We start from the raw sequence: 15,109 nt of genomic DNA, 5'->3' as shown, positions 1-15,109 counted from the left end.
TTCCCTCTGTGTAAATAACCACTACCACCCGTGCGTTATCCAGCCCGCCTGGCCTGGCCCGGACGCTGCCATCTCTCTTTCTGGGAGTTTAGACAATGTTGCCCTTGGATTTTTTTCTCTCTCTCTTAATTTCTCCCTCTGCTTTGGGGGGTAATTGGGTATTCAGAGGAAGGGTGTGGGGAGGGATAAAGGGGTTTATTACCTGATCATTTTCTTTAGAAAGAGGTTTTAGGGAAAAGAAAATGGGGTGTGGGGGGGGAGTGGTAAGGGGAGACCGGGGAGTCAGTTTCAGACAGTTCTCTATGCTAACTTATTTATTTATTGCGTTTTACTTTTAAAGAGTTGGTCTTTTCTGTCTAAATAAAAAAGTTTAAAAGCATCAAATAAGAGTCTTGGAAGGTTGAGGGTAGGGGACTGTTCCCTACCCACACTGGGAAGGGGGAGGGAGGTAGAGAATGAGGTTTGAGAGAAAATTCCATTGGGGAAGGCTGGGCCTTGCTCATGGCTTCACGATCCTATCCTTCAGCCCTTCTTAGGGGCTTAACTCTGGAATGCCCTGCAGAGTTGGGCACAAGGAGATCTCCCCTGTCCAGGGCTCTCCTCTGTGTCTAGCCCTGTCCCTCTGAAGGCTGAGGACTTGCAGTCTGGACCTCCATTTCTGCAGAGGCCAGCATGGACACTGGGAGCCAGTCGTAACACCACCATTTACTAACCACTGCTCCACATGTGATTCTGTTCCAGGCCCTTATCGTGCATTTCCTCATTTTACCACCCAACAATCCCGTGAGGGAGGATATAGTTTCATTTATTTATTTTGAGACAGGGTCTCACTCTGTCACTTGGGCTGGAGTGTGACAGTGATTCATAGCTCGCTTTGCCTCAAACTCCTGGCTCAGGTGATCCTTCTAATTCCCAAGCACTTAGGACTGTAGGTGTGTGCCACTGTGCCCAGCTAATCTTAAAAAAGGAGACAGGGACTCGCCGTGTTGCCCAGGCTGGACTTGAACCCCTGGGCTCAAGCAAACCTCACCTCGGCCTCCCAAAGTGCTGGGATCACAGGCGTGATCCACCACGTCCAGCCTAGGTAGGAAATAGTTTTATAGATGGGAAAGGAGGCTTGGAAGGTTAACTAACTTCCCTGGAGTCACGAAGCCAATAAGGTACGGCTTGTAGGAGTTGAGCCCAGTTTGTCAGACTCCAAAGCCCATGATGTTCTCTTCTTACCTGTTCCTTGACCTGAGGCAAAGATCCCAAGAAGTAGCAAGCAGGCTTAGCAGTGAGTCCTCAGGCAGAGGGTGGACTGCACAAGCCCTAAGGTCCCTCCGCTTCCCAGATTCTTCTCTGTGAGCTGCTTTAGGGCAGACCTAGGATCACACAGGTGTCGTCTTTGACTTCATAGCACATGTGCTTCTGGGCTGCTACCCCACCCTTAGTACGTCCCTTCTTATAAACTTGCTTAACTTCCAGCTCTGATCTGGCCTCAGGCTGGAATTCTGTGAAGGCACAACATTCATCCCAACTCGCCCCCAGATCCCTGCTCTGTACTTCTACTTCTCTTAATTGACCTCCAACTAAGAACAGTTAAAAAGAGAAACAAAATGTGAAATACTATCAGATATATATGTGGACATCGTTTCGGTGGAGGGGAGGGGAGTGTCTTTTGGGTTGGTAAAGATCAGAAATGGGACCTTACAAAGGAGAAGAATCCAGCCAGTATTCTTAGCCAAGTAGACAGCATCTGAAGTCTCGATGACACAGAGCTGTGTGTGTGTGGTGTGCTCAGATGCTCAGAGATGAGAAAAAGCCTGTGTAGCAGGGGCCTGGGAGTCCCACAGAAATGTAGCCCCACAGATTCCTACATTTCCCCGTGAGCTGCTTCAACCTCAGGACACTTTCTAAGTCAGGATAGAAAGCTGGAAGGTGGGTTTGAGACTAAAGGCCATCTCCCAGAGGGATTCACTGACCGGGGGTTCTCTCCTGGCGGGTGGGGGTGGCAACAGGATTGAGAAGCTGCCTCCTTCCTGCCATCTTCGCAGACCTCAGGTGGTGCCTCGGTGTGGCAGCCCCTCCTGCAACACCAATGGCTACCTTTATTATCTGTTTCTTCTAAAATAATCAAGTTATGTTCAAATGTTAATGGCAGCATAAAGGGAAGAGAAGGAAAATAACTTCTTGAGCCAGAAGAGAGGAGCTAATAGCAGGGATAGAAGGGAGTCTTTCAGTTGTAGAAATGAAAGCAGAAATTTAGAAAAATATCCTCAGTTAGGGAGATTAAGGTGATGAGACGACAGCTGGGGGGAAATAGCCCTAAATAATTCCTTCCACATGTCCCATCCACTTTCTGTATTTTTAAAGCTTTGGAAGCATAAACGTAATGCCAGGTGTCTCTATTTCTTCGGACTGGACCCTGTTGACCTGAGAGCCAGCCTCTCTGACTTTCAGTATTTCCTTTGTCTTTAAATTCTCCTGCTAAAATTTCAAAGCCTTTCACAGCCTTGGCTTCAGGTATTTGTGACTGAAGCAGTTCCCACTCATGGCCACGCCTCATTCTCTTCTCCAAATCTGGTAACCTGAATAGCCCTGATGCAAGCTCCTGGTTCTAATAAGCCCCTTGGTCTCTGGCCCCTCTTTCAGTCTATTTCACGGAGCAGTCAGCTTCTTCTTGCTCCTCCTAAACTGGTTTCCCTTTAGTATATTGCATCCTCTCATCTGCTTGATGAAAACCAAGTCCCAGTGATAACGTTTCTAGCCTCATTTTTGTCCTGAACTCAGTTTTGGTATTACTTTTTCTCCCTCGGTCTTCATCCCTAGTAAGTAGCACCACCATGTACCCACTCAAGCCAAAGCTTGGATTACACCCTTCCTCTCACATCTCCTTCCCAATCCAGCTGCAGAGCCCTGCTGAGTCTCCCTCTAAGGCATTCCCTCATTTACTTACGCCTGCCTCTGTACCGCCACAGCCATCCGCACTGTCCGTATCACATTGCTGTCATCTGTCTCTGGTTTCCTCTCCTGCTTTCCTACAATCTGTTCTCCCAAGAAGCCAAAGAGTTGTCTTTTACAAGTTAATTCACCAACATTTACTACCTGCTCCGCTTTGTCCAGCACTGTGTCCTTGTCACCCTACAGAGTCCTCTAAACATTAGACACTGCTTAGAAAATAAGAAATGACTGTTGGACATGTATACTGGATTTCCCATCCGCATCTAAATCATCACAGGTCCAAAGCTAAAACATTTTCTCCCATGAAGTCCCCACTCTCATATTCTATTTTCTAGTCACATAGACAAAAATCCTGAAGAGTTTTTACTGCCTTCACATAAATTCAATGGTATTAGATCATTAAAGATTTTACTTCCCCAAACTTTCTCCTACCATTTCCCTCTTTTCGATGATCACTGCCTACATTTATTAACTGAGTAATGACATCAGTTTCCTCATTGGTCCTTCTGTCTATGTTCTGAAGCAGCAATCTTTTTTTTTTTGAGATGGAGTTTCGCTCGTTACCCAGGCTGGAGTGCAATGGCACGATCTCAGCTCACCGCAACCTGCGCCTCCTGGGTTCAAGCAATTCTTCTGCCTCAGCCTCCTGAGTAGCTGGGACTACAGGCACACACCACCATGCCCAGCTAATTTTTGTATTTTTAGTAGAGACGGGGTTTCACCTTGTTGACCAGGATGGTCTCGATCTCTTGACCTCATGATCCACCCACCTCGGCCTCCCAAAGTGCTGGGATTATAGGCGTGAGCCACCGCGCCCGGCAAAGATGAAGCAGCAATCTTTCTAAACTGCAGCTAACAAAAAACTTCTCTGCTTTTTTTTTTCAATGGAACACCTCGGGCAGGCCTCTTCAAAGCCTTACTTTCCACTTCATTCCTGCACATACCCAAATGGGACTCTTGGTTGTTCTTTGGGCAAGTCTGGTCCCTTTTCTCCCATGTCTTTTCATTCCCAATTACTACAGTGTCTGGCACATAATGGCTCAACACATTTGTTGAATGCCTTCTTGTTGAAATCCTCCTCAGGCTAAAACAGCTCACCTTAAACACTATGTTCTTCGTGAAAATCTTAGCAGCCCTCATCCACAGGTCTTTCTCCTTCCTTTTCTAGTCCTCATGGCACTTTAACCTTTCACTGCTGGGTATCGTGGCCATGTGCAAGTGTCTTATTCTTCCGTGAGCCTGTAAGCTGGCAGAAGTGTTTGCTTTTGTGTCTGTTGCACTATCTCACACAACCTCCCCACCCCAACCCCAAGAGCAGATACCTAATAAACGTTTGACTTTAACCACTTAACTCTGATTCTGGAATTCCACTTTTTTCTTCTTTATGGATTCCTTGCTTATGAAAGGTAACATTTCCCCCCTCTATTAGCACAGTAATGTTTCTTAGATTTTAAATATCCAAAGCTAACGGATGGGTGAATGAATGAGCCCCTGAATAACGTCTCTCCCCAAACTGCCAAACAAAATGCCAAAATGGTCCTTCCTCTTATGATCATCAATTAGGGAACAAAAGCATGTGGTCAGAAGTTGTAAAAATAATAATAAATGAAGCTTTATAAAAAAAATTAAAATGTCTCACGCACCACAAATACTGAGCTTTTCAGACCACAGTTGGTTCATAAATAAAGGTGCAGAGAGGAACAGGTACTCCTGAGAGCAGGTAATTAGGCCCCAGCACCTGACATGCCTTTGTAAAAGCAAAAGGCAGTAGGACCACCGTTCTCAGGAGTGTGGGCGCAGGGGAGAGTACGGCCACCCAGAGTATCTAGTTTTGTGCTGGACATTCAATAGTCATAATGTGTTCCTTTCAGTCCAGACCCCAAGGAGAAAAACTTTCCCGAGTTACCTGAAAAAGCATACACATGTTGCTGGGGGTGGGGAGGAGGGACCATTGCTGAGATCTGTCCCAAGGGCTCTGCCAGGCTCTATTTCCATAGGCTGGGAAAGGAATCCTGTCAATCTTCAAAGGATTTTTGTGCAAGCTTGCAGATAAGATGGGCAAGCTCAATCACCTCTGAGATCTGAAGGAGAAGAAGGAATTTTCAAAGGAGCCACTGGGAAGAGAACTGCAAACCAAGGGCTTCCCGTGGATTCTTTCCCCACCCTTCTCCATTCCCTGCCTTCAAAAAACTGTCCTACTAGTTACCTGGGAAAACCAGTTAGATGTTTCTTCTTTTCAGACTGGCCACTCTAACTCAAATCTCAAAAGTCCCTGTTCACTTCTGCCCACACAACCCAAAGGATTTGTAGTCTAGGAAACCAAAGAAGTGTTTGATCAATAAATCAATTTATTTAAAAGAATATGTTACAATTAATTACACTAAGTGACATTACCAAACAATTTTAGAGTGGTTAGCTCTAGAACAAGGAATGAAAGAAACACTGTTAGCCATTATTGTGTCTGTGTATTTTCTCTTCACATTTCTTAAATCACAAATAAAAAATACAAGATACTGCAGTGAAAATACAATTAGAGTTTCTCTCAAATAAATTAAATGTGCGTGGCCTGGGAAAGACTGAAGCCCAGCTCACTGGCTTAAAAGGGGGTCATGATATAAAATTAATGTCCAAGTTTAGCAGGTGGCCAAGTGCCCCCACCCCGTATCACTCCCCTCTTTGAATCTACTCCTTCCCATAGCCCTGACCTTCCCACGTACCCTAGATTATTTCTGAGGAGTGAGCTGATGCTGTCCTGGCAGCAATGAGGCCTGGCATGATGTGCTCAGGTTCAGGGGAAGAGGAAGTCAAGAGGTGGACCTGGAAGATGGGGAGCTAGAGAAGCACAGCCACTGCCTCTCTTCTTCCCTCTTTCTGAGTGTTCTATCACATCATCCTCCAAAGGAAGCTACTGTGACACGAGGAAGCTGGTGAAGAAACAGCTGTGTGTTGGGGTTAACACATCAAAGAGCTTCTGCTGCTGAACTGATCTAGCCAAACGTATGATGGAGAGAAGGGAGGGCACAGCAGCCCCTCCTGGTCTGGAAAATTTAGGTCGACTAGGATGAAGTCCCCTTCAAGAAAACTGCCTCCTAGGAGCCCAGCCAGGAGTTGGCAGATTCTGAGATAGGAGAGCGAAGTGTCATCTCCTGTCAGTGCCCTATTTCGCTCCTCCAAGCATTGGGTTTGGAGCTACAAGAAGGGATAATCCAAAGCTACTGGCCTGGGTAATTAAAGGGTGAAACTAAATGGGCCAGGCATGAGGATGATGGAATATTTATCTAATTCCTCCCTGAGAGCTTGGTCCAGGCCTAGGAGCTGCCCTGAGCACGCACATATCTGTACCTGTGCTTAGGCCTAGGGTAAGGAGAGGGCGGGAAAACAGAGAATAGAATAAACATATAAAGAGTATTGGGCCCAAAGCATGGCCCAAGGGAATCTTTCTGCAGGGACAGGTTTCTCAGGGTCTACGTTTGCTCTGGGGCCATAAAAAGCTCTGAGCTTCTACCCCAGAGGATAGAAACCAAGTGTGGAGGGAGGCCAACGAGAGACCAGGAGGATCCTGCTGGTTCTGCTGGGATGAAGCTGGGGGCACGGGAAGCCCCCTCTTCCCAGGAACAAATTACAAAAGAAGTCTGGGTAGAAGCCTCCCTGGGCAGAAGCTGGGACTAAGAACAGTAGAGATTACAGAAGGGAAGTGCAGAGGAAGGGGAGAGAGAACAGTCACAACTGACACTGCTTCATGCAAAGAAGGGCTTTGTCCTATAGGACCTGCACAGCCACAGGGACCCCGCCTCCATCACCCAAGGCCGGGTACGGGCGGAAGAGGAGAAGGCGCTGTCCTTTAGGGTTGCCCTCCTTCCCCACCTCCTTGCTGCAAGCTGGGTGCTTTGTTAGTGGACACTTTCAAGAAGGGGCTGGTCCTAAATAAATTCTGCCAACAGGCCAACTAACTACAGGGCCCTCACCTAATCTCCAAAGCACCAAGTGAATGCTATCCCAGAAAGGGAACACAGCACCATCTCCCCACTCTGAGGGGCCTCCAAATCCCCATGTCTCATATCCGAAGCTCAGCATCTGAGCTGTCGTATGGAATCCCAGATCTGTTCCTTACTGTCCCACTCTGAGTGGACTAGGGGCAAATTGCTATTTTTACAGTTTGAACAAGGCTGGTGCCAAAAGTCTCTTTAGCATCTCGGAGTAGGAAATCAACATGTCTTCTTTTCAGGGTCCTTTGGCTCATTTTAAATTCACTTAAGCCAAAAGAAGTTAGTTCTGTGTCAAAGTCTTCAAATTAGGGATCCCGCTGCAACTTTACACATTCAGCATTCTTATGTTTGGTAGCAGCCGCCTGTAATCACCGCGACTTGGGAGGCTGAGGCCGGAGAATTGCTTGAACCCGGGAGGCAGATGTTGCAGTGAGCTGAGATCACGCCACTGCACTCCAGCTTGGGTGACAGAGCAAGACTCCATCTTGAAAAAAAAAAAAAAGAGAGACTTTCCAACTACCCAACGCTGCTCAGTGGAGTTGACTACAACCATTCATGACTGTCTCCCAGTTAGAGCGAAAGAGGCCATCCTATGAAGGCTTTGTTTGGAAGGGGGAGCAGGGAAAAAGAAAAGGCTCCAAGATGTGTTTTAGTTGCATCTGAGCCCGACTTGGTGCTTCTTAAATATTATCTACAGAGCTTAGGGGCTGGGGATATTGTCCTACACCAGTTAGCTCTGGCTTCTAATCCTTGGATGCAGCTCTTAGGTCTCAAAGGGTCTAGCTGCAGGATCAGATGAGGAACTCTTTGAGGGACAGAAAGCAGAAAGGTTTTCCTTCAGTTTCCATTTAACGAAAACCAATCTACATCAACCGTATTCCTACTACTCCTTCCTGGGTCCTCAGCTGGCTTGGATGGGGCTATAGTTTGGTTGGCACAGACCACTGACCCGCTGCAAGTTTCCCCAAGACCTTGAAGGTATTATTGGATCCCTCCCCATCACTGCTGTTTAAGAAAGTCACAGAGAATGTCATAGTTGTGGGTGGTTACTGGTCAGGGATGGAGAAGGTAAAAGTGAACATGGGGCACCGCTTGCTTGCTTTCCCCTATGTAAGTCCAACCTGCTTGCCTAAGGTATCAGCTTAACTCTGGTCCCGAGCACTATCCATACTGCAAAAAAGGCAGGGAAGGACACAGTGGCTCATGCCTGTAATCCCAGCACTCTGAGAGGCTGAGACAGGAAGATCACATGAGACCAGGAGTTCGAGACCAGCCTGGGAAACATAATGAGACCCTGTCTCTACAAAAAAATTTTTTTTAAAGAATTAGCCAGGTGTGGTGGTGCATACCTGCAGTCCCAGCTACTCATGAGGGTGAGGCGGAAGGATCATCTGAGCCCAGGAATTCAAGGTAACAATCAGCTATGATCATGCTACCACACTCCAGTCTGGGCGACAGAGTAAGATCCTGTCTCCAAAAAAAAAAAAACAAAGGCAAGCAAAACAGGAAATTACTACCAGCTTCAGGTTCCCAACCTCCTGAGCCCACCCACTACTCCACTCAGGGCCGGTTGAGGGAAAGCATACTGGGGCCCTAGGAAAGCAGGAAGGAAGCACAGAATGTGGCTAGAAAGCCAGGAGTGAGAGAAGCAGATGGATCAGAAAAACTGTCACAGAATCAAGAGACCACACCAAGACTTCAGGCTCTCCCTGCAGAAGTACAGCCTGTTAACCTTGAGAAACACACCTCTTTCTCCTCCCCAGCACCCTCTTGGAAGATAAAGAAACTATACTCCTTGCTCCTCACACTCTATGGTAACCCATGAGCCAGAATCCATACTCAATACAAAAAAGGGGCAAAAATCCAAGCAGGTTGTAAACTTTTCGAGTCCTTCATGAGGAGAGGTATTTTCCCTGTAAAATGGTTTTTTTTTTTTTTCCTTTTTAAAGTTTGTTTCAAAATAAAGAGAGCACGAGAGAGGTCATGGATTCTAGTGAAAGGTGTGTAAAAACACAAGCTAAAAAAGGTACTGCCATCAATATGAAAAAGAAATATATATATGTATATACGTGCAGCTAATTTGTGTATATATAATTTTTACATACATACATATATATGTCTGAACAGTGCAAATGGATGAAGTTCATAGTTCCAGTTTTAAAAATATAGTACAAGGAGAGGCTGTTGGTATGAGGCCCAGATGAAAGAACAAAGATACCTTTGGCAAGTTGGTTGGGCTTATTTCTTTTCCTGTCTTAACTCAGCTGACTTCTGATGCTAACTGATCTGCTGTTCTCTACCACCTCAATTCCAGAGATGTGCAATTCAGAGGGGGTTATTAATAAGATTTAGTTTAGGGCTTTTGAATATAATGACTTTTTAACTTTTTCTCTTCTTTTGTGTTAATGGTTACTCTGTCTGATGCGGGACATGAAAGGAGAAAGAGGATGGGGGCGAAGGGAAGGGGATAAAGAAAGGCTAGGTGGCCATATCTCTCTGCTGTGGCCTCGCCATCTGGAAAATGTTCTGAAAGGGAAAAAAAAAAAAGAGTTATTGGGAAGCCACATCTCCTCTTATCTGGAGCCAACTCCTCAAACGGAAGCTAAAAAGGTATACCTGGCTGGCTCAATCTGATTGGTCCCCCCTGTCCAGATACAACTTCTCATCTAGAATCACAGCCTTTTAGAGCGGGCAGGGACCTTGGATATTAATTACCTGGTTCAGTCTTCCTGTTTTACAGAAGAGAAAACTGAGAACTAGGGAGGCTGATTTACCCAAAATTACACAGAAGGGAAAAAAAAAAAAAACCAGGAGAAAACCCAGATAAAATTCCCAGAGCCCAATGTTCTTTCTACTGCTAAGAACATAAATGTTCACGTTCTTGACTTGACCTCTTTATCCTTTCAAAGATTTTCTTTGAGAATAAGTAGCTGAAAATCTTCCAATTTCTTCTCCAGCACTGGCACATACAGACAGCGGTAAAGCAATAGCAAACACCTTTCCTCACATACACATTCTTGATTCACCTAGAAAGACTGCCAGGACTCATCCAGTCAGACGGCTACAACTGAGGACAGCTGCCCCTGCGGGTCAGGAACAACATGGAGGGTGGTCTGATTTAAAAAACTGGCAGAGGAGGGTCCATGAAGTCATGAGAGATGGAAGAGCCTGTAGCCAATGTCCACCCTCTAGACAAGGGAAGAAGCAGGGCTTTTTTGCACAGCCCGTTCACCATCCAGAGGCCAACCTTGCTGGAAGAATGTCCTGGCTCATATGAGATAATCAGTCTCTAACTAATATTCCTAGAAAGACAGAGATGGAGGTGAGGGTCCCAGGTATTTGGCCACAGGCCTGTAAATTTTAAATTTACAAAAAGATGAAAAAGTCAATTCAACGGTTGTTGAGAATTACCTCTTTCCTCCACTTGAGCTCGCAGAACACCCTCTCGAAGCACTCATGCATGTAATTGAACTGAAAAAAAAAAAAGGTGGTGACACTCACTGACTTCTCAAGAACAGGCACCTCAGGACTGTGCCTTTGAACTCCCGCCCCGTCACCCCATCTTCCAAACTCAGTCTAGAGAAAACCACAAGACCCAGGCCTGGTTCATCCACTATTCTCTAGCTCCTTCTAGTGGTAACTACAAGCCAACTGGGATAGGAAATTGCTAATCTCAGCCAGGCCTAAAGGAAAGACAGGATGAATCTGGGGCTCCAGGGTTCAAACAGGTTCAGATCTCAAGACAACCACTATCTCCATCTCCCTCTCCATTTATGCATTTAGCTGAAAAACAAAAAACAAACAAACAAAAAAAAAACTAAGCCCCAGCTACTTTCCCTAAATCGTACTCACATATGGCGTGAAGATTTTAACCCATCGGGGCTTCTTCTCTCCTCGTGCATATTCGAAACAGAAGGCCATCCCTTCTTCATCTGTGTCCCATCGCTGCATCTCATCCCATTCAAATGCGATCACCTGGTTCTGGACAACCAAGACAAGGAAGTAAGGTACGGTCTGTGTTTCAGAGTGCCAGGGAACTGAGGCAGGGGGTTTGGGACCAGGTGACGGAAGAGAAATGAATGGAGATGTCTGCATCGATTCAGAGGGAGGACTATGACAGAAGAGTATAGTCAGTGGAGGCAGCCAATGAAGTTGAGGATCGGTGTGGATTCCGAGTTTGTTTATTTGCCCCCGGCAAAATACAGTTTTGATTTCATTTCCCCCTAAAAAAGGAATGAAAACATCACAACCAAGTGAGCATCCAAGTATCTCGGGTCCTGGCAGCCTGAGCCCTATGCTGAACACCCACCTCCAGCTGTCCTTCTTCAGTGCAGGCATGCAGTTTAAAGTGCGTGATGCTGATGGCTGTGATAACGTGCCCCTTCCTCCTGGAGTCACAGGCACAGTGGGGAAAGATGATTTCATTGTAGCCCTCACAAGTCCTTAGCATGTTAAGGTACTAGGAAAAAGGGAAGGAGAAACAGGGTTACTATGTTACTAAATACAAAGAGCTAATGAGATGTGGTGCAGGGAAAAGAACAGAGGATTCTCACCCAACAACCTGAAGACCTGGCCTCTGGTCTTGCACCCATCCCTAAGTTGGGACAGGACTCTGAGACAGTTCTTTTCTTTTTCTTTTTTGAGACCAGGTCTTGCTCTGTCACTTAGGCTGGGGTACAGTGGCATGATCTTGGCTCACTGCAACCTCAACTTCCAGGGCTCAAGCAATCCTCCCCCCTCAGTCTCTAGTGATCCTCCTGCTTCAGCCTCCCAAGTAGCTGAGACCACAGGCACCCACCACCATACCTGGCTAATTTTTTGATTTTCTGTAGAGACAGGGTCTCTCTATGTTGCCCACACTGGTCTTGAACTCCTGCGCTCAACTAATCCTCCTGCCTCAGTCACCCAAAGTGCAAGGGTTACAGGCGTGAGCCAGCTAGTAATTCTTTATCCCACTTCCAAATTCTGCCTTCATACTTTTTAAAAATTTTTGCCATAAGTAAGGAAACAACGCCTTCATACTTCTAACACTCCTTTCTCTACTTAAAAAAGATATACAGATGCCGGGCGCAGTGGTTCATGCCTGTAATCCCAGCACTTTGGGAGACCAAGGTGGGTGGATCACGAGGTCAGGAGTTCGAGAGCAGCCTGACTGACATGGTGAAACCCCGTCTCTACTAAAAATACAAAAATTAGCCAAGTGTGGTGGCACAGACCTGTAATTCCAGCTACTCGGGAGGCTAAGGCAAGAGAATTGCTTGACCCTGGGAGGCAGAGACTGCAGTGAGCCAAGATTGTCACTGCACTCCAGCCTAGGCGACAGAGCAAGACTCAGCCTCAAAAAAAAAAAAAAAAAAAAAGATACACGGATGAAAACCAGAAGATAGACTATAACCAGGATAACCGGGCTAGAAGGGATCTCACAATTCTACTTAGCCTGATCCTCTACTTTCACTGTAATCAGGGTATGGGAATCTAATCTATCCTTACAATTAAGAAAGCGAGTAAATATTTCTCATTCCTTTTCCAATCAAAAGTCACAATGATCTGTGGTAAGGATGAAGCTACCCCAAATCTCATATTCATAAAATGTTAAAACTGAAAGAGACTTTAACAATGAGTCATTTTATGAGAACTTAAGAGTAAGACGAGACTAGCCTGTAGTCACAAGTAATAATAAGCGGCACAACCAGGACTAGAACCCAGGTTTAATTTCCAAGCCTCTGTTCCTTTTACTACCACCAACTAGTCCCCAAATCAATCCCACTGTACCCTGGGTCTCCAGTATATGTGCTTCCTTAAAAAGCATCTGGACTGGCCGGGCGCGGTGGCTCAAGCCTGTAATCCCAGTACTTTGGGAGGCCGAGGTGGGTGGATCACGAGAGATCGAGACCATCCTGGTCAACATGGTGAAACCCCGTCTCCACTAAAAATACAAAAAATTAGCTAAGCATGGTGGCGCGTGCCTGTAATCCCAGCTACTCAGGAGGCTGAGGCAGGAGAATTGCCTGAACTCAGGAGGCGGAGGTTGCGGTGAGCCGAGATTGCACCATTGCACTCCAGCCTGGGTATAAGAGTGAAACTCCGTCTCAAAAAAAAAAAAAAAAATGCATCTGGACCAAAATGAAGTGGCACATATGACTCTCACAGTTACAACACGGCAAAACCAATCCGGAGAGGCCAGGTGCAATGGCTCCTGCCTGTAATCCCAGCACTTTGGGAGGCTGTGGCAGGAGGATTGCTTGAGCACATGAATTTGAGACCAGCCTAGGCAACACAGTGACACTTTCTCTCTACAAAAAATTTCAAAATTATCTAGGCATGGTGGTGTGTGCCTGTAGTCCTAGGTATCTGAGGGGCTTAGGCAGAAGGATGGGTTGAGCCCAGGAGTTCAAGGCTGTAGTGAGACACGGTAATGCCACTGCATTCCAGCCTGGGCAACAGAGCAAGGCTCTACGTCTTTATTTATTTACTTATTTATTTGAAACAGAGTCTCACTGGAGTGCAGTGATGCAACCATGTTTCACTGCAGCCTCCACCTCCCAGGTTCAAGCAATTCTCATGCCTCAGCCTCCTGAGAAACTGGGACCACGGATGTGCGCCACCACACCTGACCAATGTTTTGCATTTTTAGCAGAGACAGGGTTTTGCCATGTTGGCCATGCTGGTCTCAAACTCCTGGCCTCAAGTGATCTGGCTGCCTTGGCCTCCCAAAGTGTTGGGATTATAAGTGTGAGCCACCATGTCTGGCCCACAAGTGCAACAGTATTTCAATCACATCATTTTCTTCCCTCCCTCCTTCTACCGCCCTATTCCACCTTCTCTTTTTTATTGTCCTTCCTAGACCAGTGATAAACATGGATACTGCTTAATCCTGCCATTAGCACTATAAACAAAGGAAATCCCTGACTCCTATATTCAAGCCCAGCGGTTATAATGAACAGCAAAGCTTGGGACACAGAGGAGTGATTAAGAAGCCCAAAGTGTCCTGGGCTTGAATCCTGGCCCCATTACTTCCTAACTGTGCAACCTTGGGCAAGTTAGTTTCCTCTTGTATAAATGGGAAAGAATAATAGCATCTATACCACAGCGTTACGTGCGAGCATTAAATACAGAGTATTTGGCAGAGCACCGTGGCTCACTCCTGTAATCCCAATGCTTTGGGAAGCTGAGGTGGGAGGATCACTTGAGCTCAGGAGTTAGAGACCAGCCTAGGCAATATAGTGAAACCCCATCTCTATAAAAACAAACAAAAAAATGTGCTGGGCACCTGTAGTCCCAGCTACTTGGGAGAGTGAGGTAGGAGGACTGCTTGAGCCCAGGAGGTCAAGGCTGTGACGGCACCACTGCACTCCAGTCTGGGCGAGAGAGCAAGACCCAGTCTCAAAATAAAAGATAAAAATAGGCCGGGCGCAGTGGCTTGCGCCTATAATCCCAGCACTTCAGGAGGCTGAGGCGGGTGGATCACGAGGTCAAGAGATGGAGACCATCTTGGTCAACAAGGTGAAACACCATCTCTACCAAAAATACAAAAATTAGCTGGGCATGGTGGTGCACATCTGTAGTCCCAGCTACTAGGGAGGCTGAGGCAGGAGAATTGCTTGAACCCAGGAGGCGGAGGTTGCGGTGAGCCGAGATCGTGCCATTGCACTCCAGCCTGGGTAACAAGAACAAAACTCCATCTCAAAAAAAAAAAAAAAAAAAAGATAAAAATAAAAAAGGTATTTAACATAGTACTTGGCCATAATTAGGCATTTAATAAGTGGCAGCTAAGGAAACTTTTTAAAGTATCTGGAAATTACTTTAAAAAATTCCTGGGGTGAGCTTCAAGTAAGTGACAGTAAAACAAACAAATCTCTTGAGGGGAAAAAAGCATGTGAGTGAGATAGAAGCAACATGAATGGCAGAAAGCTGAAGGCTATTGAAGCTGGGTAATGGGGACATGGGGGCTAACTCTTTTTCTTCCAACTTCTTATTTATTTAAAAATTTACAGAGCCAGGTGCAGTGGCTCATGCCTGTAATCCCAGCACTTTGGAAGGCCGAGGCAGGCGGATCATGTGAGGTCAGGAGTTGGATACAAGCCTGGCCAACATGGTGAAACCCCACCTCTACTAAAAATACAAAAAGTAGTCAGGCATAGTGGCATGTGCCTGTAATCCCAGCTACATGGGAGGCTGAG

The 15,109-nt window shown here is 46.2% G+C and overlaps 2 protein-coding genes across 17 annotated transcripts in view; both read right to left on the bottom strand.

Annotated features, from left to right (window-relative positions):
- Positions 1-1,137: 1,137 nt before the first annotated feature.
- Positions 1,138-5,268, bottom strand: LOC144580214 (uncharacterized). Of its 2 annotated transcripts, none has more exons than XM_078355672.1 (6): positions 5,150-5,268; positions 4,850-5,024; positions 4,042-4,189; positions 2,939-3,027; positions 1,965-2,069; positions 1,138-1,364 (listed from the first exon to the last, which is right to left on the bottom strand). In XM_078355672.1, exons 3-6 carry the CDS (start codon positions 4,081-4,083, stop codon positions 1,271-1,273), a joined length of 330 nt encoding a protein of 109 aa, XP_078211798.1. In that variant the 5' UTR covers positions 4,084-4,189; positions 4,850-5,024; positions 5,150-5,268; the 3' UTR covers positions 1,138-1,270. The 2 variants fall into 2 exon arrangements, with proteins under 2 accessions (XP_078211798.1, XP_078211799.1); XM_078355673.1 differs by having other exon boundaries at positions 4,042-4,182.
- A 3-nt stretch (positions 5,269-5,271) lies between these two features.
- Positions 5,272-15,109, bottom strand: part of SNX27 (sorting nexin 27) — a 120,320-nt gene continuing 110,482 nt past the window's right edge. For 5 of the 15 annotated variants that reach the window (XM_078355649.1, XM_008984372.5, XM_078355651.1 and 2 more), the window contains 4 exons: positions 11,239-11,388; positions 10,782-10,910; positions 10,341-10,400; positions 5,272-10,231 (listed from right to left, as the gene is read on the bottom strand). In XM_078355649.1, coding sequence (XP_078211775.1) covers positions 10,223-10,231; positions 10,341-10,400; positions 10,782-10,910; positions 11,239-11,388 — 348 coding nt within the window. In that variant the 3' untranslated portion in view covers positions 5,272-10,222. The remainder of the gene's footprint in view (positions 10,232-10,340; positions 10,401-10,781; positions 10,911-11,238; positions 11,389-15,109) is intronic. The other 10 variants (XM_078355647.1, XM_008984370.5, XM_078355648.1 and 7 more) reach the window with 2 other exon arrangements.

This window comes from Callithrix jacchus, chromosome 18 (assembly GCF_049354715.1).
Source record: "Callithrix jacchus isolate 240 chromosome 18, calJac240_pri, whole genome shotgun sequence".
NCBI classification, from domain to species: Eukaryota; Metazoa; Chordata; class Mammalia; order Primates; family Cebidae; genus Callithrix; species Callithrix jacchus.
The sequence above is the reverse complement of the archived record's forward strand: the minus strand, read 5'-3'. Positions and strand labels throughout refer to the sequence as shown.